The following is a 24,004-nucleotide window of genomic DNA, read 5'->3' on the forward strand; positions in this document are numbered from 1 at the left end:
ACTTTTATTTTTAATTTTATTTTTCTAGTGTATGACCAAAGTTTATAAACGGGCTTGGAAAAGAAACACTCTAGGTCGTTTGATTAGTGACAAACCTAGTAGTTCTTTTTGTGAAGACGGGGAGCTCGAAGACTCTTCTTTTGGGAGCCCCGTTTTTGGAAACTTCAGTTTTGAGAATATGTCTCTCCGTGAGGAAAGTACCCCTAGTACTCCTAGTCCTTTGGTAGTGCCAGAAATGGCAACTTTGAAAGCTTTGCTAAACCCAACTAGGACCTCTCGTCCGTCTTGTATCAAGTTAGCTGAAACCGAGGAAAATTATGAAACTGAAACCTGGGACTTCACAGATGCTCCCAATGTTTTTAGGGAAGGAGAATGAGAACCCCTATTTTCATGTTAGGGAATTTGAGGAAGTTTGTAGTACTCTGAAAATTAAAAACCTAAGTGATGATGCGTTGAAACTTAGGTTATTCCCCTTTTCCTTAAAAGATAAAGCCAAATCTTGGCTGTATAGTTTGAACTCTGAGTCAATTGAAACCTATGACCAACTTACTTATGCCTTTATACATAAGTTTTTCCCAAGGAATAAAACATCGTCTATTAGGACACAAATATGTACTTTTGCCCAACAAGAGGGAGAATCTTTATATAGGTACTTAGAAAGGTTCGATGACTTGATATCTCAATGTCCTCATCATGGTTTGGAGAAGGTTAGGTTAGTTCAGATCCTCTACGAGGGTTTAGATTATTCAACAACAACCATGGTTGAGTCCTTATGCACAGGTGGGTTTGAGAATAAAACTGTTGATGAAGCGATGACATTTTTGAATGAAATCGCCGATAAGACCCAACAATGGGAAAATAGTAGGGAACCCCAGAAAGCAATTCTTCTAAGTAGAGGAAATGTTAATAGGGTAGAAGGATCTTATGAGTCAGATGCCAAAATAGCATCTATAGCCAAAAGGTTAGAAGCCTTAGAATTAGGTCATTCTAGTGGTAATAGTGGAAGAAATGAGCCTTTTTGGGAAGGCCATGTTGTTGAAGAGCAAGCCAATGCTCTTTATAACAACACTAGGTTTGATAACCGACAGAAGTTTGACCCATATTCAGAAACCTATAACCCTGGCTGGAGAAACCATCCAAACCTTTATTGGTCCAAGGGCCAGAATCAAGGTCAGTCTAGTAATGCTCAGGTTCCCCGGGGTTTTGGCTATACTAAGAATCCTTCAGCTCCGGCACAGTTTCAGATCCCTTCAGATAAGAAAATCATGAGTTTAGAAGAGTCTCTTGCCTTGTTAACTCGGAACACTTTAGAATTTAAGCAATCGGTTGCACAAGGATTAGATGAAAATAAAAAGATGGTACAAGCTAACTCTGAGGCTATTTCCGAGTTGAAAACCCAGGTTAGTCAGATAAATGAGACATTGAGAGAAAAAGGAAAGTTTCCTAGTCAACCACAACCCAACCCTAGGGGAGTCCATCAAATATCTTTAGCTGATGAGAAATCATCAAACCATGTGAACTCGATAACAACCCTTAGGAGTGGTAAAACGGTATACAATAAGGTAGCCATGCCTAGTGGACATACTGTAATTCCACCTTCTACTTCCCAAGAGGAGCCCGTAGATGAGGAAACTGAAACTGTCTCTAAGGATTCCCAAGAAATTCTTGATATGTCTACCTTTGTGCCTAGAGCCCCATATCCACATTTGTTAGCCCCAACAAAGGAGTCGACTTTCAACGAGATAATGGAAACATTTAAGCAGGTGAACATCAACATTCCGCTATTAGAAGCAATTAGGCAGATGCCTGCTTATGCCAAGTTCCTTAAAAATCTTTGTACACGGAAGCGTAAGCTTAATGTCCATAAGAAAGTTTTTTTAGTTGGTCAGGTAAGTTCCATTCTTCTGAACCAAACACCCCCTACGTATAAGGATCCTGGATGCCCCATCATATGTTGTGCGATTGGTAATCACATGGTCGATAAATCTTTACTTGACTTAGGAGCTAGTGTTAACTTACTCCTGTATCATGTATACACCCAGCTAGGTCTTGGTAAGTTGAAAACGACTAAAATGACACTACAATTTGCTGATAGGTCTGTCAAAGTCCCTCGTGGTATCATAGAGGATGTTCTGATTGAGGTTGATAAGTTTATTTATCCTTTGGATTTCGTTGTTCTAGACATCCAGCCTGTTCAGGACCCAAGTCGTCAAATCCCAGTGATTTTAGGTCGCCCATTTTTAGCCACAGCTAACGCTGTCATCAACTGTAGGACTGGGCTTATGAACATATCCTTTGGTAATATGACCACTGAACTAAATGTCTTTAATGTTATTAGACAACCTTATGAGAACGATGATTTAGAAGAAGTGAATATGATTAGCACTTTAGTTCAGGATTTGGTTCAGGATAGTTGGATTGACACTTTACTGGTAGATTCTTTAGATGATTTTGAGGAAACCATTCTCTTAGATCAGATATGTGATCAACCTTTAGAAGAAGCTCTTGAGTATTTTAAAGATTTTATGGACCCAGAAATTCAGGCAATAGTTTTAGGTTTTTCTGAGAATAATGATGACCCTAAGTTTGGGGGTAGAGAACTAGAAGAATCTCTTGAGTATTTTAAGGACTCTGAAGATCCGGAAATTCAAGAAATAGTTAGAGGTTTGTCTGTGAACCCTATGTCCGGGGGTAGTGATGGTTCTTGTGATTGTATCGTATCCCTAATTAGAGTCCCTGACTTGGGACTCGAGCCTTGTACATATGAGATACTACTTGAGTCTTTTCAGACTCCGCAACCCGACCTCCTGATACTGTCCAGGAGGTAACCCAGGTATTAGAGACCCGTTGTTCGGATGAATCTATTTATCGAGACACACATATGAAGTTCAATTACGCGCCGCTGATAAACCCAGTTGTCTTGACAGAAACCTTAGATGAGGACGTGCTCCTTCTTTTCATTTTTCTGAATCAATGCAGTTGTCTCATACTGGTGTCAGCTCTATTTGGTCTTATGGACCCACAATTGTTTCGACTATTGATATATGACTTTGGAAGGTGACAATCCTTTTTGAGGTATTTTATGTCTAGCTAAAGACTTTAAATTTAGTATTTCCTGGGAGGTACTCATGCTTACGGTAGTATCCTTCCGTATTTCTTTTTCCATCCATCAAGTGGTAACAGTTTCTTATTGTTCATTTCATCTTTAAAACATTAAGGACAATGTTAGATTTAAGTTTGGGGTTGGGGAAGAAACTTTTTGTTAGCTCTTAGCTGCAACAAATAAACTCCAGAGCCTAGAAATTTATTCTTATTAAGGTTGGCACTAACCAATCTAAGTGGATGGGAACATCTTGGTTGTAGGAGTTGAAGAACCAATCTGATTAGATGGAAACATCTAAAGAGTCTATTCATAAAAGCACATAGCTCAGGTGTTAGAATTAAAAAAAAAAACATGGTAGTTTCGCCATATCTCGCTGAATCCTAATCCTTATATTTTATTTTATTTTAAGTGATTTGGTGGGGCACACGATTCAAGTTGTTACCTTTCCTATGGTGGAATAGAGTAATTGAGATACACAACAAAAAGAAAAGAAAAAAGAGACCAGACCATTAGACCAACCGGAATAAATTCAATAAAGTCGACCATTGGTGGCCTTGTATATGCCAGTTGTGTTGATATTAGTCAGACCGGTATCTCAGTCCATTAGGATAGGTTCATCTTGGCAGAGGCCTTCAGACAGATATGGGAAACACCGTTCACTTTTAACCATCTCTTTATCCATCTTCTTAGTCTTTCCATGTGATTGGTTGACTCCGGTTATGATGTACAAAAACTATCTGAGTAGAGCTCTTTCACTTATATATGAATTTTAGTATGCTGAGTGCAAACTCGTGTACAACAATTGGAATTTCGCATCAGGGTACTTTCTCCTGTAGTCAATGAGATATGCCAACCAAGGAGATTCTTTAGTGCCTTCCAAGGTTCTGCGCAGATAGCTAGGGTCTGGAGTAAAGGTTTTGTGGGTACACCTCTAGTAAACCCTCCGGAGACAACACTCCGCCACTAGGGCCACCTAGTGGTTTAACGGCTTGCTGCACGTGCTAAGTGTAGTTTTTTTTCTATTTTCTAGATTAGATTTGCTCGAGGACTAGCAAATAATAAGTTTGGGGGTATTTGATAGACACATTTTTGTGTCTGAATTGTCCTCAGTGTCTCTATTGCTAGTGCTTGATTTTGTACTTATTATGGTGTTTTTATGTTTGTGTAGGTGTTTTTGGAGAAATACACTTGTGTAGAAAAAGTTGCTCAAAAAGTGCTATTTGGACCTCCGGAGGACATTTGCTATACGGACCCCAGATTTGGCTAGGGGACACCCAAGGTTATGCGTAACCTAAATTCGTCCTCAGCACCCAAATTTGTCCTCAACACCCATCTGCTATTCGCACCCCAGAAAAGGATAGGGGCACCTCATCTTCAACATTTCAAAAATAAAAAATGGCGGGAAAAATATTCACTTCACTTGCAGATTTTTCAATCGGATTTTATAGGAGTTTTTGTGCGATTCAATCGCTGAAACTTCATGGGTAGTTGTGATATGTCCTAACAGAGCTGGTATGGGTGTTTGTTTCAATCATATTTGGCGGAAAAATCTGTGAGAAGAAAACAGGGCAGCACGTGCATGAGAGGAACAATTCACGGAATTGCATGAGTTTTGGAGAATTTAAACGTGTTCTGCTCATGTCTGATGACTCAATTAACACTTTGTACCTTGACAAAGATAAATAAGGAGATTTTGCAAATGTAGAAACGCGTGAGAAGCTAAATCAGGAAAGAAAATATTCCAAGAATATTTTCTTTACTGCCCGAGTTCAATGAATAATATTGAGAATTATGGCGTGATTAAATGAGGCTGAGGAGTATAAATAGATTGATGGGATCATAGAGAAAGGGGACGGAGAGTTTGGGGTCGAGAGGAGAGCTCAGGAGGCGTGAATCAAGAGTTTTCAGAACTCTGTTTCTGCTGCTGCATCAAGAACACGAAGAACAAAAGACCACCAGAGGCAGTCGTTTATCAACATTGATAACGACATCCACACGAGGGTCGCAGAGATACAACAACAGCAGTTCTTTTTTATCGTTCTTTGTAACAGTGTTTTGCAACAATTATAAACGTTGCAAACACCCGATTTTCATGATTTTCTCCATTTCATCATTTGTACACCTACTTTGAGCAATGAAATCAACTTTTGAGCGTGTTTCCAACATCATGATGAGCTAAACCCAATCCTTGGGGCTGTGGAGGAAGCCGTTATTTCGGTAAAAGTGATATATTTCTATTAATTAATTACAACAACTCTATTATGATTTTTGCATTGAACTAAAAATTGTTTATATGATTTTGATTAGTTAGGTGTATTTTCTCTTGACAGAATATGCTTGCTTTAGGGTTTTGATATTTTATGTTTGGATTAACATCTATTCTTTTGGAAATCTACATGTCTAGGCAATACTATTAGAATCAATTTGAATGTTGAGTTGCATAATTATTGTTTTATTAAATCACTAATATCAACCAATGGTGGAATCCTAGCCCCATTCTCTCCATAATTTTCATCACATTTTTTTAATTTAGTTCGCTATTTTTATTTATTAAAAAAAATCTAAAAATATGCTTTCACAAGTCTTGAACGAATCATACTACTACAACAACTTTGAAAATCATATAAAGAAATATTGGTCAAAATAGGAGTAGGAAGTCGATTTATCAAATAGACAGCAGTCGTAGAAAATTCAGCCCAAAAACTCTCAGGAAGACCACTTTGAAGCATTAATGCTCGACAGTTTCAGTGATATGACGAATCTTTCGTTCAACAATGCCATTTTGTTGAGGAGTGCTAGGACAAGAAGATTGACTAATGATTACATGCTCAGTTAAAAAGGATTTTAGTGGTTCAACATATTCAGTGCCACCATTAGTTTGCAAGACTCTTATGGTTGTAGAAAATTGATTTTCAACCATAGATTTGAAGTTAAGAAATCAACGAAACACTTGTGTTTTGTCAGACAGAAAATATACCCAAGAGAAACGAGAACATTTATCAACAAACAAAAGAAAATATCGAAAACCAAAATTAGATAAGAATGGTGCAGGACCCCAGAGATCTGAATGTATAACAATGCCAATATTATTAGAATAAGTAGTTTGAGACGAAAAAGGAAGACGATGATGCTTAACACCAGCACAACTGGAGCAAATAGAGCTATAAAAAGAGGAACTAGAATCTAGTGATAATCTTGACCTAAGAGACTGAAAAAATTCATTGTTGGGATGACCTAAGAGCATATGCCACACTGTTGTACTAGCGCGAATGCCAATGGTAGTAGCGGAGAAAGCTGGGACAGATGATGACTGAGATTGAGAGGAAGCACTAGAGATGATAGGGTACATTCCAGCTTCATTCTTTCCTTTGTACAGGAGAGCTCCCGTTAGCCGATCCTGTATAAAAAATCCATGACGATCAAATTGAAAAACACGGTCAGAATCACGTGTTAGTTTCCCAACAGACACTAAATTCTTAGCAAAAGAAGGAACATGAAGCGTGTTTTTTCAGAATTAACCGAGAAGAAGGTGAGGTAAGATGCACATCACTAATTCCTGTAATAGGCAATAACTTACCATCACCAACAAGCATTGTATCATTACCATTGTAGTCAAGACGATTTATCATTTGTGATGAATCAGACGTCATATGGGCAGAGGCAGCTGTGTCGGCAAACCATTGATTTTTATACGACATTGTTGAATCTGCATTATTGAAAATGCCCGTGGAAGATCAAAATTTGGTGTTTGAGTTAGGCGATGACGAGTCTGTGTCGTATGTCCCTTTGTATTACACCATTGACAAGTAACAACTGAAGATCGAGGTGGCGGACCAAGAACAGATCCAGTATTATTGCCACGACCATAGGATGAGTGTCCATAAGACTGATTTTGGTATCCACCGGGAGGCTGAAAATTGTTACTGCCACGACTATTACCATTATTCCATCTATTATTCCAAATTTGATGATTACCATTGTAATTCCAGTTATTTTGACCACCAAACCCAGGACTGCCATCATGAGAATTATTTGAGTAATATCCACGACCATAACTTACTCCACGACCACGAGAAGAATCGTTATACAAACCACGTCCACGACCAGAATTAGTGTGTTGATTTGGATTTCGATGTTGGACATCATGACCAGCAGAAGTACCAGCAAAGAAGGAAACTGGACTTTGAATATCAGTAGCATCAGTTTGCAGATTCTGTAGATATTGAAGATGAGATTCATGATGTATCAGCAGCGCATGAAGCTCAGTAAAAGTAGGAAGAGTGCTGCGAGCTATGACTGCTGTGTAGATGTTGGACCAATCAGCACCCAAGCCACGCAGAGTCGTAGAGACAAGTTCAAGATCAGACACCGGTTGAAGAACAACTGCTAAGGAATCAGATTTTTTCCTTATCTTCAAAATATACTCAGAGATGGAAGAGTTACCCTTTTGAATAGTTGATAAGTTGGCTTTCAATTGAAGAATACGTGCTGGATTAATTGTTGCATATGTAGAACGGAGATAGTTCCATACTTCACGAAAGTTTCCATGTCGTGCACATTCAGACTTCATAGTTTTTGTGAGAGAGCAGTTGATCCATGATATGATAGTTTGATCAATAACTTCCCATTCCTCATAGGTTGGGTTAGGAGTTCTAGCTTGAGTTTCTTCATCGACAAGTTTTGTTGTTGGTATCTCATAAGAGTTATCAAGATATTTATAAAGCCTTTGCGATTTGAGAATAGGAATAGTCTGAGATTTCCAAAGAAGGTAGTTAGTTCTATCCAAGAGAACTATTTTGGTCGAAGAAGGCATAAAAGGTGATTTGTCAAACAGAGAAGAAGAAGAAGTAGACATAAGAGAGCCTACGCTATGCGAGATAGATGTAGAAATAGTTGGTGTTCCTGTACTTTGATCAGAAGCCATAGTGCTAGAAGAAAAAGAAGAAGAAGAAGAAGAAGAAGATGATGATGATGATGATTGAGCTGATGAAGACATGATGAAAAAGAGCAGGCTAGGGTTTTGGAAAGAGTTATTTTTGAGGTTAGGGTTTTGGAGAGATCGTTCTGGCTCTTGGTACCATGAACAATTGTATAAGCTCTCTTAATCCTTTTAGGATGTTAGAGGCGTGTTTATATATTGCTCTTATTGGACTTAATATTACAATGGACTCTTTGCAAATAACCGACTATATGCATCGAATGTACATGGAGCAGAACATATACATTGGATTGTATTTTACATAGATGCTTCTAAAGCTAATTTAGTTATGCATCTCACTCTAGTTTGGTTACGAGCTTCCAAATTAAAATCTATATATTTCCATAAAAATTAAACTTTAAGAGTCAAAACTTTCATTTCAAACTCGCGCAGTCAGTAAAAAAAAGAGGTCGATTAAGTTTGGGATGAAAGGGGGTTTCCCTTTGCCCAAAAGTCTTTCATTTTGAGTAAAACTTTAAATTGTCAATCCTCATAGTCCTTATTCTTAGGTTGTTTGAATACACACCCAGAAAATATTTTTGGCTTCTGAAAGTAAAAAGATTAGAAGTTAGTTCGGTTACATAACTTCAAAAAAATGACTTTTAATAGCAAAGAAATAAACTCTTTGTGAAGCAAAATGGCTGTGTTCCTAACTTCCTCTATGAGAAACAGAAACACTTCTTCTTCTTTGCTATTAGGAGTGTCCCAAAAAAATGTATGTACGACAAAATCTCCCTTGCCTATTGACCGGTACATCCCAAACAAACTGGTACCCCCATATAGGTCTGTCAATATTTGTCTGATATCCGGAATCGATTTCCGAGTATTCGAGATCCTATAGGATTTTATCAGTTATATCAGATATCGGATCGGATATGTTTTCCTTAACATATCGGAATAGGCTCTATCCGAACTGTTAATATCCGATATCCGATAAGACATGAACTTATTTTTAATTTATCCTAATTTAGAGCCATTTCGGATACTCATTTCGAATATTATCAGATAATATCGGATAAATATTCGACAAATTTTAGTTATGAACATGTTTTAGAAGGTTTTTAAGTTTTTTTTTTTGTCAGAACCGGATATTATCGGATATCCGATTGCTTAGCGTTTCGGATTCGATATCTTACTTTGATATTTTATAGGATATTATCGGATATCCGATATCCGATAACGCTTAACCTATCGGATATCGGATTTCCAATATCCGACGGATATTCATCCGTCGACAGCCCTGCGGCCCCATAGACCCCATAGCAATTTTAGATATTTAACCGCACATACAACACTTTGAGACTTTCCCGTCAAAAGTCACACACTCGAGAGAAAAGTAGAGAAAAGAGATCAAAGAAGAAGATAAAAATACATGCGAAGAAGAAGAAGAAGGAATGGAAGATCAATCCAGTGAGAGATGGAAAGCTGCTATTGTGAATTTATCAGAGATGAATACCAATTTGGATTCATTACAGAAAACCCTCCTCAAAAAAGCTGTTTTTCTAGATCAGGAAACCTTCTCCAAAGCATCTCTTTGCTCCGACCAAGCACGGACGATCAAGGTACTACTTAACGAATTTTCTTTTTCTTTGTTTATCGCTTGATTTTAAAATCTGGGTTCGTCTCATTATATAAGTTTTTTGTTGCTTTGATTGATTTTGTTGGGCGATTCTGAAAGGATATAGTTTATTACTGAATTATATTGGTATATAAATTTTAAGATGTTTAAGTAGATGGGATTTAATCAATTCTTACATCTATTTTGATCTTCTAGTACTAAATTTTGAAGACTAGGTCAGTTAAATCCACTGTATGTAACCCGATTGACTAGAATTAAACTATCCCCATTTGTTGTTGTTGTTGTTCTGATTTGATACAATCAGCTGGGGTTACCTAAGTATATAGTTCATGGTATAACACCCAGAAGAGCTAGGTATACGGACTATGATATCAGACTGAATGTTAGGACACCAACACCTAAATGAGGTCTCGGATCCTAACACTGAACCTCCTTAAGTTTTGTTACACCGATAAACTCACTAACCCTACAATGTGAATTAGGAATGATTACATCAAGCAGGTCCATACTTTCCTAAGCAGTTAACCTTTAGCAAGCATTTTACATCCATCTCCCATCTCCTAGAATATTCAAGAGTAAATATTTAGCAACATTTCTTTGCTCTAAACAAGCATCTTGTGGAATCTCGAGAGACTCGAAACCTCTATTTTGGATAAGATTATTATTAACCCAATCTGTCCAAACAGGGAGCGTTCCACTTGTAATATCACATAGGTGTCCAAGATTAGCTGCAGCTCCATATTTCTTACACCAAAACCTCTGTCAGAGTAAGGCCTATAAACAAGGTCCCAACTACAGTAATAAATAGGGCGAGACTTCTTGCCGAACTCTGCTCCTGTTCCAGAATTTCTGACAAGCAAAACAAGAAGGCCAGACAAAAAGTCATCCCACTTATCACCACTTTAATAAGCAACAATCTTCCAGCGGACAATAACGACTCGGTCTTCCACGATTTCACCCCATTAGTAACTTTAGAAATTAAAGAAAGGCATTCTTGTTGAAGTACCCAGTAGATCAATCAAGACAGAAAACATCTTGAGAGAGTGTGTGGAGTAATCATCTCCAAACCAGAAATCTTAGTAAAGCTAGTTGAAGCAGTCTTAAGGGGTTGAGCTGCAGGAAGGATACCTTTAAAAAGACAATAGCATCATCCAAAACGCAACAGTCAAACTACCTCTAGTTTCCTTAGTCGCTTTAGCAACCCATCTCCAGACATTGAACTGGAACTAATTCAGCCTTTGCCTTTCGGCACTTAGTATGTGTATGCCCAAAAGTTTCATAATCAGGACTTTTAGGTTAGGACTTAGGAGGTTAGGTTTCATAGGTGCATGTGCAAACCTATGTCTAAAGGAAGGTTAGGTTTCATAGATGCATCGAAGGCTAATTTAGTTATGCATCTAAGGCTAATATGGTTATGTTAGCTATAAGGCATCTGGAGACGGATTGAAAGCTCTGATTGTTTACGAGCTTCCTAATTAAAATCTACATATTTCCATAAAAATTCAGCCTTAAGAGTCAAAAATTCAACTAACAGCTCTTGGATTTGGAAATGCATAAGCAAATTAAGGCATAAAGTTGATGGACCAGAAGAATATCTGGAAAGTAGGAGATGACAGTTCTATAGATATTTGGAATGTTAATTAGATTCTGAACTTGAAGTCTAATTTATCTCAGTTTCGTAAATCTTCAAACACTCATCTAACACTTGTTGCTGATCTAATAAATTTAGCCAACAAAATGTGGAATTTTAACCTTTTAGCTTACTTGTTTCCTATCAGGATTACTAAGTGCATTATTAGTATTGATTTGTTTACTAACAATGAAACTAGGATCATATAAAAGATACAAATTAAGGTGGCTCCTGACCTTATTAAGGGAATTCACTGATTCATTACCAGGAGAATTTATCTTGTCAGACATACACTTAACATTAAGTGTATGTCTGACAAGATAAATTCTCCTGGTAATGAATTAGTGCAGTTAAATTCCATTATTCTAATATTACCTTCTGAAATTAAACTTTTCTTAAGAATTCCACCTCAACATCAAGCACATGTTTACCTTCAATATAAACTGGAACAGTTGAAGGGAATACACTACCTGTATCAGGCATAGTCATCCTAGGCTGTATGAGTAAGTTTTTCCATCATAGTAAGAAGACCCATAAAACTTGCTACTATCAGCAAGGCTCTTAGTAGTTAGTATTCCGTAGATGAACAGAAACTTTACGAAAATTAACATACACGGGCAAAGGGTTAAGTTTATAAGTCCTGTGCAACCATAAGCTGCTAAGGTCAAAATAAGAACAATTGATTTGAATAGTCATCTGATGTCAATAGCATTAATACGATCTTCACAATCATCCAACTCAAAAATGAAGGTAGACTCAATATGAATAGTCATCTGAAAGGACCGCTTCACTGAAAACATTACTAGAGCTGAAACACCAGATCGACCATCTGTTAGGAGTAGAGAGTGGTTTATTCACCATGGATGGCGAAGAATTTCCACCAGAAGCCATGAACAAACCAGAAAAACAACTAAAAAAATCCTTGAATGATTATTTGAGATTTCTTACGGAACACCATCGGTCCAACCAGAAAGAGTTTCACCTGAGAATCAAAAGATCTGAACTCAGAACACATGAATTAAAGAAAATATCACTGGAAAGCGAGAAGAAATTAAAGCTCAACTTTAGACAACTTAGATGACAAAATCGCCTCTCGGGACTCTCTTCCACTCAATCATTTTGGTAGCCTACTCTTTGGTCATCTACTGAAAGATGAAGATAATCAAATTACTTAACCTATTTGGAAACAACAAGGATTCCAGCTTCCTAATGATCCCATCTCCCTTAAAGGGACTCGGTGCCTTGAAGGGTGTCGCAATGGATGCTCATACCTCATTTGTTCCCACACCCCCCACACCCGAATTTATATAGGTATGCATTGGATTTGTGAAGTTTCTGGTCACAATACTGTGCCGCGAAATCCACCTTATAGCAAATTGGCGCGACTGTGTGACATTCCTTTGTGTAGTGCATTTTGCACGAAAAAGTTATGCTTATCCTTTCCTTTTTTTCTTTGAAACCCAAGCATGTTTCTTGAGAGGGTTGTGATCTGAAAATCTGTAATCTTGAATCCCTAATTACGGTAAAATTGAAACTCCAATTCTATCTGATTGAAAAAAGACATGTACAGTATACACTCGGTAAGAAAAACTGCTGCAAGGTAGGTTCCTAAAAGTTACCTTATCTAATAAGGGCATATTTTTCTTGTGCAGGCACTTGAGCAAAGGGTAGAGAATCTAGAGAGGGAGCTGGATAACGCGATTACTGCTGCTGCTCGTGCTCGGTCAGAGAAAAGGCAGGCCGAGGCAGCACAACGAGCTGCGGAATTACATGCGCTAGAGGTTACGAGAGAGCTTGAGAACACCTCAAGTATGTATTTGGATATTTTAGCTTGTGATTTTCTTTTCCAACTTTCCACAAGAGATAATAGCCACTCTTTTCTCTTGTGCTCACACACACCCAGGCACACTCAGGCGAAAAAGAAAGGAAATGTAAAATACATAATTTAGCACCAGTACCCTAAGATTTTGGTATTCCGTAGACTCATAAAGTAGTATGGATGTTCATTCCACTATTTTCTCCCATGACAACTGCATATTTATGACAGGAGGTCATGTCTTCTATAGTCCACAACAGACTGTACATGTTTGATGTTCCTGTGATTGTTAGTTATATCCAAACGGACCAAGTATATGCTCCTGGAAAGAAAACTAAAACTGCTTTGACCATTCTGAATCTCCTGTTGCCATGTACACTGAACAGCATGGCAAACTACTTCCCTTTGAAAAAAGAGGAAGGAAACAAGTTGTCTCGTTTTTTTATTCTTTTCTTCTGAAATTCTTCTAGCAGCACATTGCATAACCTTTCTGGAACTGAGAGTTATTTCTATGGAGTGAAATGCAACTTCTGCTTTACCGAATTGAACCCTGAACCCTATCCTGCAATGTGGTCATAATTCCTAACCTATCTCATTGATTCTTTACAGAGGTATTTGAGCTGCACATGGAAGAGTTGCGTGCAAAGCAAGGTGAAATCTCAAAAAGAGATGCTGACATTAAACTTCTAGAAGCTATAGTTCAAACCCTTGGTGGAAGAACATCTTCTTAAACAGAGCCCTGCGTCTTTGTATATCAAGGTCCTTGCGTATATGTTCTCTTGGAACTTCAAAAAAAAAAAAAATGAAAGAATAAGTAAACTCCTTGTCTCTCTGTGTATATCAAGGTTTATAGTGCTTTGTTGTGAAATTCAATTGTCTCACTGGTCAATTCAGCATCCGTATTTAATTTAATTGTTTCCCATATGGAAGAATGCACAGGTTTTTGTTGATCAACTGAATTGATAACCCCATTGGTTGTACTCCTACTAGCAATATTGTGAAACTTGACGACCCTAGCCTATTGTGTCCATGATTTCCCCACCACAATATACAAAAAAAAAAAATTAAAAAAAAAATGCTAGACCACCGACCGAACCACCACGTAGGTATCTACTTGGGAAGTGGCGCTGTCTAGGTTTGACTTAAAAGAAAAAAAACATTCAGTCTCATTTATTGTCAAATGCTATTTATATCATCCACCCACAGCCGAAATTCATGCACACTTTTCGCACCCACAGCCCACTTACTCACGCCACCACCACCACCACCACTATTCCTCCACCACCACTCTTGAAATTAAAAATTACTCCTCCCTGACTGCAATCATACATAATTTAGTCCATCCCACCGTCAGCGTATATCTTCAAACAAGTCCCAGTAAACTCCATTTTAAGCCATTCTCATCACTCACTCTACTTTTATAACTCCATTTTGCTGCAACAGAAGAACTAGGTATTGGTTCATGTGGAAGCTCCAATGGGGAATTTCATGTCTTGTTCTTCATCTTCTTCTCAATCGAAACAAGTGAAAAAGAAGCTATTTCCAAAACGTTCTTCTTCTTGTAAAGACAATAATAATAATCAATCTTCTAGATGGAATAGAAATCGATTCTCTAAAAAAGATGATTCTCTACTTAATCAAGAGGATGCAATTGCTGCTGCTATTTTATTCCAACAACAACAATTACAGAATGGGGGTGCATTTGATCGATCTACTTCATTAAGATACACCAGTGGCAATAGTTCAAAAAAACAACAAGCTTTACCAAGGAGTTCAAGTTCTAGGGCTAGATCAGTTTCTGATACTATTCTTCAACCCCGTCAGCTTCTTAATCAGGTATTCTCTTGTCTATTTTCACTATCAATTTGCCCCCTTTTGTTTGTTTTTTAGTAATTCGATTGGGGACACACACAGGAACTGAAAATTGATGAATTGGAGACATCACATTTTGTACTTGTTCATGGAGGTGGTTATGGTGCTTGGTGTTGGTATAAAACCATGTCATTACTAGAAGAAGCTGGATTCAAGGTTGATGCCATTGACTTAACTGGTTCTGGGATTCATTCATGTGATACAAACACTATTACATCTCTTGCTCAGTATGTTAGCCCATTAATACTTCTTCTTCAGAACCTCCAAGATGGTCACAAGGTACACTACTCTTTCACCTTTCTTTTTGTCGTTGCAATTAGGGAATAAAATTTTGTTTTAGGTGTTCTACCTGCAAGAATATGGCATTGTCTTTAGGTTGTTCCCATGATGCCTTCATGTAATTTCTTTCGACTTTCTAGTAGCCTCGCATTTGAATTTTGAGCTTATTAGGTGATTTTATATACCTCCATGGCAGTAGAAGCAGACAATTTCGTTCTAGAGCCTCTCTATAACTGATTAACAAGCTGTCTGTATGTCTTCCAGAGTTCATGTTTTCTGGAGCTTAGTTATTTTCAAAACATCATTTAAAGTTGGTAGACTATTTCTCCTCAGTTTGGGTCACGTCGTGCTTTTAGTTTTCTGGCTGTGTTATTATCCGGTGGCGGAATTTTGTTTGTGCAGGTTATATTGGTGGGTCACGACTTTGGGGGCGCATGTATATCGTACGCCATGGAGTTATTTCCACACAAAATTGCAAAAGCTATTTTTATTGCTGCTTCGATGTTGACTGGTGGGCAAAGCACTCTCGACATGTTTAATCAACAGGTTTGCCGACATGACCCGCAGACTGTGAAAACAAAAATATAGCTAGTTTGCTGAGCAGATTCTAAAAGTCGCTTTCATCCTTATCTAAAGTAAAAGAGCTTATGCTTTGGTTCAAAGCAAATTGGTTTCATCTTGATACTTGCAAGTTTGTATGCAAACTGTCAGATTTTTGCTCCTGCTTGACCATGTAGCCCTTGTGTGAAAACCACTAGCCTTATGCAGTCAGTAGCATTTGGCAGGACTTGTCCCTGGCATTCACTTTCTGTTCGGTTACACATCTTTTGTTTAGTATCATTGTGTATATGAACCAGATTTGTTTTGGGATAATGTGGCTTACAGTGTTCATGGATTCTGCAAGCATACTCGCATGTATTTCGTATTGGCTTTATGGTTAGGATTGCGGTTTATCTAATGCCTAGGTGTAATTTTCAGTCAGGTTCGAACGATTTGATGCGGCAAGCACAGGTGTTCCTATATGCAAATGGAAATGACCACCCTCCGACTGCTATTGATCTTGACAAATCGTTACTGAAAGACTTGTTATTTAACCAAAGTCCTGCTAAGGTACGCTTTCCGCATCTTTCTCATGTAAGGATGCTTTCCTCACATAAAATATGCGCTCTTTCTTTCTCATATGGAAGGATCAGAGATGCTTAGGTATCCGAGTGCTAAGTGGATTTTGCTTTATAACATAGACCATCCTTGCAAATGCTTCACCTTATTAGCATACTTCACTGGAATTGTATTTGTTTTCTTCTGGATCTCCAGAGTAGTATTTTTATTATATTTCTTCTAATAGATTTTGTTTTTATTCTTTATCACCAGGATGTTGCACTGGCTTCAGTGTCGATGAGGCCGATCCCCTTTGCACCAGTTCTTGAGAAGCTCTCTCTTTCTGAGGAAAAGTACGGCGCTGTGCGTAGGTTTTATATAGAAACGACAGAAGATGATGCAATACCATTATCTATACAACAAAACATGATAACTTCAAACCCTCCGGAAAAGGTTTTTAGGATAAAAGGCTCCGATCACTCGCCTTTCTTTTCGAAGCCTCAATCTTTACACAAGCACTTGGTGGAAATTTCAACCATCCCTGCAATCGAAAAGTGTGGCAGTTCAGTAATTGGATGACTACACAGTGAATGAATCTTTTGTCATGCAAAATGTCATATTATTGATGTTTGATCCTCCAGTGTAATGTACATGGAAATGATGCTATGCGAGGGAAACTATTTTTTTGTAACCTTATTTTGTGCCACTTATATTATAATGAGATATATTCCTTGTTAGTTATGGACTCGGTTGGGAACTGTCGAACAGCCTTGCTGGTTTGCTGCTCGCCTAGCACTTTAAATTCATCCGAGAGCCTTTGGACTCTACGGTTTGGTGCAAGGCATGCTAACAGCTTGAAGTAATTTTTTTTGAACCCATTTTTCCCGTCATGCGACTGGTGTGAGAACTTAGACAGCTGCGTATAGACTGTTACAGGTTTCAGCAAATTTTACTGCTCTTTAAGTTGTGGACTCTGGATTTGCATATAAAGACATCGCCAAGAACCATTCCTGGTGAAGATAAAGAAATTATTCGGTCTGCAGTTAAAGATGATTCAAACTCATGCCAGAGAATACTAAACAAGGTAAGGCTGCTGCTATCTCTACTGTGCAACAACCTAATGAAAGAAAAAAAAAATCAGAGGAGAAGAAAAAAAAGAAAATTTTACACACACACAAAAAAAAAAAAAAAAAAAAAAAAAAGTGTTTCCGCGCCAGGTAGGGGTCGAACCTACGACTTTCTGCTTAGGAAACAGACGCTCTATCCACTGAGCTACAGGCGCTTGTTGGTATAGTTCTAGTTTTTCTGATGATGCTCTTAATGTGAATCATCTTGTGAGAATGGGAAGTGGGAATAATTGGAGATTAAGGTTGATTATGGATGATACGGATATTAAAGTGAATGAAGTTTGTTTTGGAGGAGGTAAAATGACAAGTGATTATAGCTTTGAGTTTTCAAATCCTAACCGAGGTGAATATATAAACAGTTCTTCTGGTACTTCCGTACTTGTCATAAGAACATGCAAACCTTCATTTAATTTACAAATTCATGCGCATTCACCCATTGAGCTAGATCAAGCAAGAATCGTTTGCTGTTTATTACAATGTCAAAACCACACAGACCAAGTTAAACCTAACGGATTAATAGAGCTTCATTGATTTCAGAACTTTCAAAACAGCCGTTAATCACAAGTTTGGTGAACTTTTTATGTTTCAGATCATACAAATAAGACTTGCAGCAACCCACATGTAGCAGAGCCGTTCATGTACCGAGAAGGGCCATGTGCGAAACCTTTTATAGGGCTTTTTATAAGGTCAAATATATTTTTTTGATAATTTTATAATGACAAAAAGTAAAAAATGTCAATAATTTGCAAATTACAGACAATGGTGCACTAGATAAATTGTTGAGTTAAACGGGAGTAGTAACTCTTTTTGTTAATGTCCACCTACAAGAACAAGAATATCCGAAGGAAACTCAAAACGCATGGCCATGGTTATACATACCAATATTTATATATATGGAGGTGGTAATAATATGATAAAAGATACAGGTCTAACTATATTCCAGGGGCTGATAAATAACATAAGCAATTTGATGGCCTAGTTTTTTTTTATTTAAAGAACAGGAGTATATGCTCCCAATTTCATATATTGATAAGATTTCTTACAAAAAAACAAATACATCTTAATTGAAATGCATGAACAAATACAAAATATATGTATCCTAGGATATAACAAAAGTACTAAATTGATGTAATTCGTTGAGGGAATCGATGTTATTTGAGGGATGGTGTGAAGTTTCCGATTCCACCATTTGAATTTTTTTCTCTCTCCTCTCTCCCTTCTCAAAAACCTTGAAAAAAACTCATCATCTTCTTCCTCCTTTGCTCGGATCTGGTCTTTTAGGGGCTAATCTGAGCAAAGATTTCTTGTTTCTAGTTTTATTTTATGTTTTGAATAATTTTCTTCGCTATTAGGGCGATTTTTCTTCGCTAATAGGGCGATTTTATCTACACTTTTATAGTGTTTCATTCTATAGATTTGTTCGTGATTCGGGTTTTTAGATACAACTACATCGGGCGATTTATCGGAGGCAATATCAAGTTCTTCTTCAACAGAATAATAGATCTAGAGTTTCTGGGCTTCTCGCTAAACATGAGTTTTTGGGCAAATCACTGCTCTCTAATAGGAGTATCTCTTTTCCAAGAAGAAAATCAATCAAAATGGTCGAACCGTGATTCGAATACCATTCCTTCTCCAATCTCTTCGTACAAGATTTGGGTGCTACCGTTATGGATCGCTCTTTCTCTTCGCGATTTATTTACGTTTTGCATCTTTTATTGTATTTGTTTCATATTTATGATGTATTCTTTTTTCTTGAAAACCATCATGTAAACGTTTCTTAATGGAATGAAATACAAATGGTTGATTATCAAAAAAAAAAAAATTGTTGTTCTTCATTGTGAACAAGTTTATCTTCTTCTTTAAGATTTGATGCTTCCATAACAGAGGAGTAATATGCGTTGTTTATCGAAAACACGACCACATCCGGAAGCCATGGATCTTCATAGTAATGTAGATCTACGTCAAACCAATGTAATTCGTCCTTGAAGATGTCTTTGAAACGATTGCAATAATCGATAGAACTGCCTTGAAGGCTATATGAAATTGTTATAAAAACATATAATGAGAAATCAAGATGGCATACATAAACCATCTAATTGATCATAAATATAAAAAAAAACCTAAAAATTGTTGGAACAAACCTTAATCTGCCCAGAAGATCCGGAAAATCAGATCAAATCCGGACATATCAGGGTGAAAATGAAGAAGAAGATGGAAGTTTTTTTCTTTCTTTGTTACGGTTTCTTTTTTGATGGCCTAGTGGATCGTTATACTTAACTTGCTCACCAAGTGACCAAGGTCACGCGCTCGAGTTCTTGCATAAACAAATTTTATTTTATTTTTTAGTTATTTTTTTGAAATGTTGGACTGCACTGGGCTTGGAGGGGAAAGTAAAGAGTACATTGTAGGAGAAAAGGTCCCTTGACAGAGCTGGGCTCTGTGCGGTCGCACGGTCTGCACGCCCTCAGGCCCATCTCTGGCCGTCCGTCTTCTTCCAACCAAAACACATATGTAGGGATCATAAAGTGCAGTACTAGTTTTATTATGTTGCAGAAATTTCCAGGCATATAAAACAACAAAAGCACTTATAGGAATAGAGAAAAACCATTATAGCTTACTAAACAACTCTTCCCACACCTATCTTGCAAACTTACAATGAAGAAGTAAATGCGAACAAGAATCATCTTCACTATAAAATAAACAAACTCCTAGGCATCAGTTTGTCTTTTAATTAGAGTCTCTAGTAGGTAGTTTGTTGTGATCAATTAGCCATAGAAAAAAGTCAATTTTTAAGGGCACTTCAGTTTCCAAATGTGAGCAAAAATATGATCAACTGTAAATAAGTTATTATCCAGAGAAAGCTTTTCATTTAAAGAATTAATGGAAAATTATCACCTTTGATAAATACTACTGTAATTCATCATACTGAATTTGAAAGTTATAAGGTTGAAATTAAGAAGAGTAAGTTCAATTCTAGCAGCAACATTCATTCTAGAGGGAAGCTGTAGATTCTAGCTGACATAGTTACCAACTACAACAGTCAACTCAGGAACAAAAGAAAACTTAGCTCTAGACATAGAGTAAAGATCCAGAAAGCAAATTTTTATAGGAAAATCATAGAGCCAGTTGTCATCCCAAGATCTAACCTTGATGCATTATTGACCTTGAATTCAAATAACTTAAGAAATTTTGATTGAATTTCATAATTGATTTCCATATATATAATAGCTATAAGTACATTTTGGATTTTTTTACACCCGATCAACTTCACCAGCACCATACTTTTCCACAACAATAGATTTCGAAAAGGGAATGTCCTCAACAACATACCTCCATGACCATTTAGAAAGAAAAGCTTGATTGAATTTATGTAAAAAAATTTATCCCCAAGCCACCATATTTCTTCCTCCTACAGAAATATTCCATTTAGCTAGATGGATTTTTCTTCTACTCTTACACCACGTTTGGGAGAATTAGAAAGTTAAGAATTCAATTATGGGGTAATCCAATTCTTGAAATTGGATTCCAAGAAATTTGATTCTAATCCTAAAAATTCATGTTCGGTTGAGGTAATTCAATTACCTTTGTTTTTGTCGCGGAATCCAATTCCATTGCACTATTGGACCGATGCAATAGAAATCTATTATTTTATAGGGAATTGGATTCCTAGAATTTAAAATTCTTAATTACATAGAGTTCATTTTTCCTGTTTGGTTCAAGGAATTGGATTTCCTAACCTCCAATTCCTTGAAACGAACACGCTGTGATTGTCATGCTAGAGAAAGTCTCTCATGATTATTTCAAGTTTCTTTATCAAACAAATGAGTATTTCAAAGAGTGACATGTAATACACAAGGAGACTATAATGCACATTGTTAACGAGAGTGATTTTTCCAGCTCTAGAAAGCAATGACTTTTTCTAACCAACCAATTGGAAATAAATTTGTTAATGAATTTGTAAAATTTATAAATTCCACACACTTGTCCCCCAAAGGTAATCCCAGCTAAGTAGTACGAAGAGAACCATGATAGAAACCTAAAATCGAAAAAGAAGTTAAACATCTTCATCATATCTAACACCATAAATTTGTCTCTTTGAAAAGTTTATCTTTAATCTAGTAAGAAGTTTAAAGGAAAGATGAATCCATATGAGATTTATGACCTACTCCACACCAGCATCCAGAAAAATGAAAGTGTCATCAGCAAAATGCAAGTGAATAACAATTACTCTCGCTGTCATGATTTGACTTGAAAACCATAGAGAATACCTTGCTCTTGAGCTTGTTTGATCATGAAATTCAAGGCTTCACCAATTAATATAAATAAGAATGGTAAAATGGGATCACCTTGTCATATGCCTTTATTAGTCTTGAAGTAACCTACAGCATTTTCATTAACAAAAACAAAGAATCTAACAAATACCACACATCTTCTGATCCAAACCCTTCATTTATCACCAAGGAAATCCCAATTAACATGGTCAAATGCTTTCTAAACGTCTATCTTGCAGAGACCCCAAGTTTACCACTTCTAATTCTTGAGTCAATTAGTTAGTTTTCTATAAGTATACTATCTAAAATCTTTTTTCTCTTTGTGAAAGTTGATTGATTTTGAGAAATGATCGAAGGAAGGCTTTGCTTGAATCTTTTAGTTAGGATTTTGGAGACAATCTTATAAGATCCATGAATTAAACTTATAGGCCTCGTGTCTTTAATTTCTTTTAGAATATCTTTCTTAGGAATTAAAACTACGAAGGTATTCTTCTATCTACAATCTTGAAAATTTTTATACCATGTAATTCTTTAAGAAAATTCATAAAATCCACTTTGAGAACATCCCAATAGAGATAGTAGAAACTTATGGGAAAACCGTCTAGCGCCGATGCTTTGTTTTGACCAAGCATCTTCATAGCAGCAACACATTCTTCTTCATATAGTCTCTTTCAAGCAACTTGTACAAACCGTGCGAAATTTTAGAAAAATTCATACCATCCTAGGAAACAATTATATGATGCTGAGACTGGAATATATTCTTGAAAAATGAGACGATATTTACAATACCCTTTTTTATTTCATTATCATTTGAAGTAAAAACACCATTTACATTAATTGAACCAATATATAACTTATTTTTCTTCTTCTATCAATAGCAATTATATGAAAATACTTAGTGTTATTCTAAAATATTTCATATGAGTCATCCTTGATCTACTTCAGCATTTCTCTGCTCTAATAATTGTATGCTTGAAGTAATCTTGCCTTGCTTTAATTCTCTCCCCAGGTTTCTCTTCATTTACGCCATTATTTGCACTTTCCCCAGCATATAGATCCATAAAAGTATTCTCCAGCTCGTCAAATCTTTTTTCAAAATCGCTAAATACTTCTTTACTCCACTCCTTAACTTTAGTGTAGTAATTGTAGTTTCTTACAAAAGACATAGCCTGCACTTTTATAAATAACAAAAGAAACCTCAAATCTTTAACAATAGAAAGAAAATGGGGGTGGGAGAACCAGAAATACTCACATCGAAATGGAGAACGACCAGCTTCACACCTTCACAAAACAAAGTTATTAGATTGTGATAAGAAAAAGGCCTAGCAAGAGCTTGTTGAATGACTTGTGGATTCATGCATGGATTCCCAAGAAGCGGGCATTAGAAGTCGATCAATTCTACTTCTAATAGATTGGAATTGATTGTTAGTCCAGATGTAAGTAGCACCAATAAGAGGTGGATCAACCAACTGATGTCTAAATATGAAAATATTGAATTTCCTCGATCCAGTAGTAACATCTCTCCTATAAGATCTCTCATTGAATACTTCATTTCATTGTAATGACCACAAATTACCATGGATAATTCCGAAAACATCTTACTTCTTCAACCTCCCTCCAGAATAACTCCACTTCATCAGTATTATAAGCACAAGGAGCGTATACTCAAGCGAACATTCATTCAAAAGAATTAGAGAGAGTTACAGTGAATGGTAATTGAGTATGTACCGATAAGAGAGTCCAGAACTTGAACTTTAAATGAATCCCAAAGACAAAGAATTCCTTGTGAGCTTCCTTGGGTATATTGCCCCAACATTGCCACACTATAAGATCAGTGCACCTCTGAATTTTAGTTTCCTGCAATATCATAATACACGGCTTCCAGTCTCTGATTTTTTTTATTCTTAACAATATCCATCCTATTAAGATCAAGATAACAAATATTTTAATAAATAATTTTAAAATCCATAAAAACTAAATCAACCAAAGAATTAGAAAACCCACTTAACAAATTTCCCAATTTTGCCAGGGATTTTCAGAAATTTAGAAATAATCTGGATCCAACTTATGAGTTTCATCTCTCTCTGGATATGTCCAGAAATCTTAATTAATTATCTCCCTTTTGAGTTTATTGTCGGTATTATCTACCTATTGGAACATCACTCGCCGGCAAAAAAAATTCAAAAGCAAAGAGTTAGGTAATGAAAAATGTACATGATTGTTAAAAGATTGTACTAGTTTTGTTAGGATT

General features: G+C 36.7%; 3 protein-coding genes and 1 non-coding gene across 5 annotated transcripts; 2 read left to right on the top strand and 2 right to left on the bottom strand.

Annotated features, from left to right (window-relative positions):
* The first annotated feature begins 9,400 nt into the window (after positions 1–9,400).
* LOC113271770 lies at positions 9,401–14,056 on the top strand. Its single transcript, XM_026521674.1, has 3 exons — positions 9,401–9,643; positions 12,943–13,099; positions 13,716–14,056. The coding sequence occupies exons 1-3, from the start codon at positions 9,476–9,478 to the stop codon at positions 13,835–13,837; spliced, it is 447 nt and encodes a 148-aa protein (XP_026377459.1). The 5' UTR covers positions 9,401–9,475; the 3' UTR covers positions 13,838–14,056.
* Positions 14,057–14,268: 212 nt separating this feature from the next.
* Positions 14,269–17,051, top strand: LOC113271769 (putative methylesterase 11, chloroplastic). Its single transcript, XM_026521673.1, has 5 exons — positions 14,269–14,942; positions 15,021–15,257; positions 15,660–15,803; positions 16,236–16,367; positions 16,629–17,051. Exons 1-5 carry the CDS (start codon positions 14,583–14,585, stop codon positions 16,932–16,934), a joined length of 1,179 nt encoding a protein of 392 aa, XP_026377458.1. The 5' UTR covers positions 14,269–14,582; the 3' UTR covers positions 16,935–17,051.
* Positions 17,052–17,564: 513 nt separating this feature from the next.
* Positions 17,565–17,637, bottom strand: TRNAR-CCU. The gene has a single exon. It is a non-coding gene; the product is annotated as a tRNA-Arg (tRNA).
* A 5,026-nt stretch (positions 17,638–22,663) lies between these two features.
* Positions 22,664–23,523, bottom strand: LOC113274439. 2 transcript variants are annotated; one of them, XR_003323019.1, is made up of 2 exons: positions 23,006–23,523; positions 22,664–22,927 (listed from the first exon to the last, which is right to left on the bottom strand). XR_003323019.1 is itself a non-coding variant. In XM_026523827.1 (2 exons), exons 1-2 carry the CDS (start codon positions 23,108–23,110, stop codon positions 22,695–22,697), a joined length of 333 nt encoding a protein of 110 aa, XP_026379612.1. In that variant the 5' UTR covers positions 23,111–23,523; the 3' UTR covers positions 22,664–22,694. The 2 variants fall into 2 exon arrangements, 1 of the variants encoding a protein (XP_026379612.1); XM_026523827.1 differs by having other exon boundaries at positions 22,664–22,922.
* Positions 23,524–24,004: the final 481 nt, after the last annotated feature.

Source organism: Papaver somniferum, chromosome 4 (assembly GCF_003573695.1).
Source record: "Papaver somniferum cultivar HN1 chromosome 4, ASM357369v1, whole genome shotgun sequence".
Lineage (NCBI taxonomy): Eukaryota > Viridiplantae > Streptophyta > Magnoliopsida > Ranunculales > Papaveraceae > Papaver > Papaver somniferum.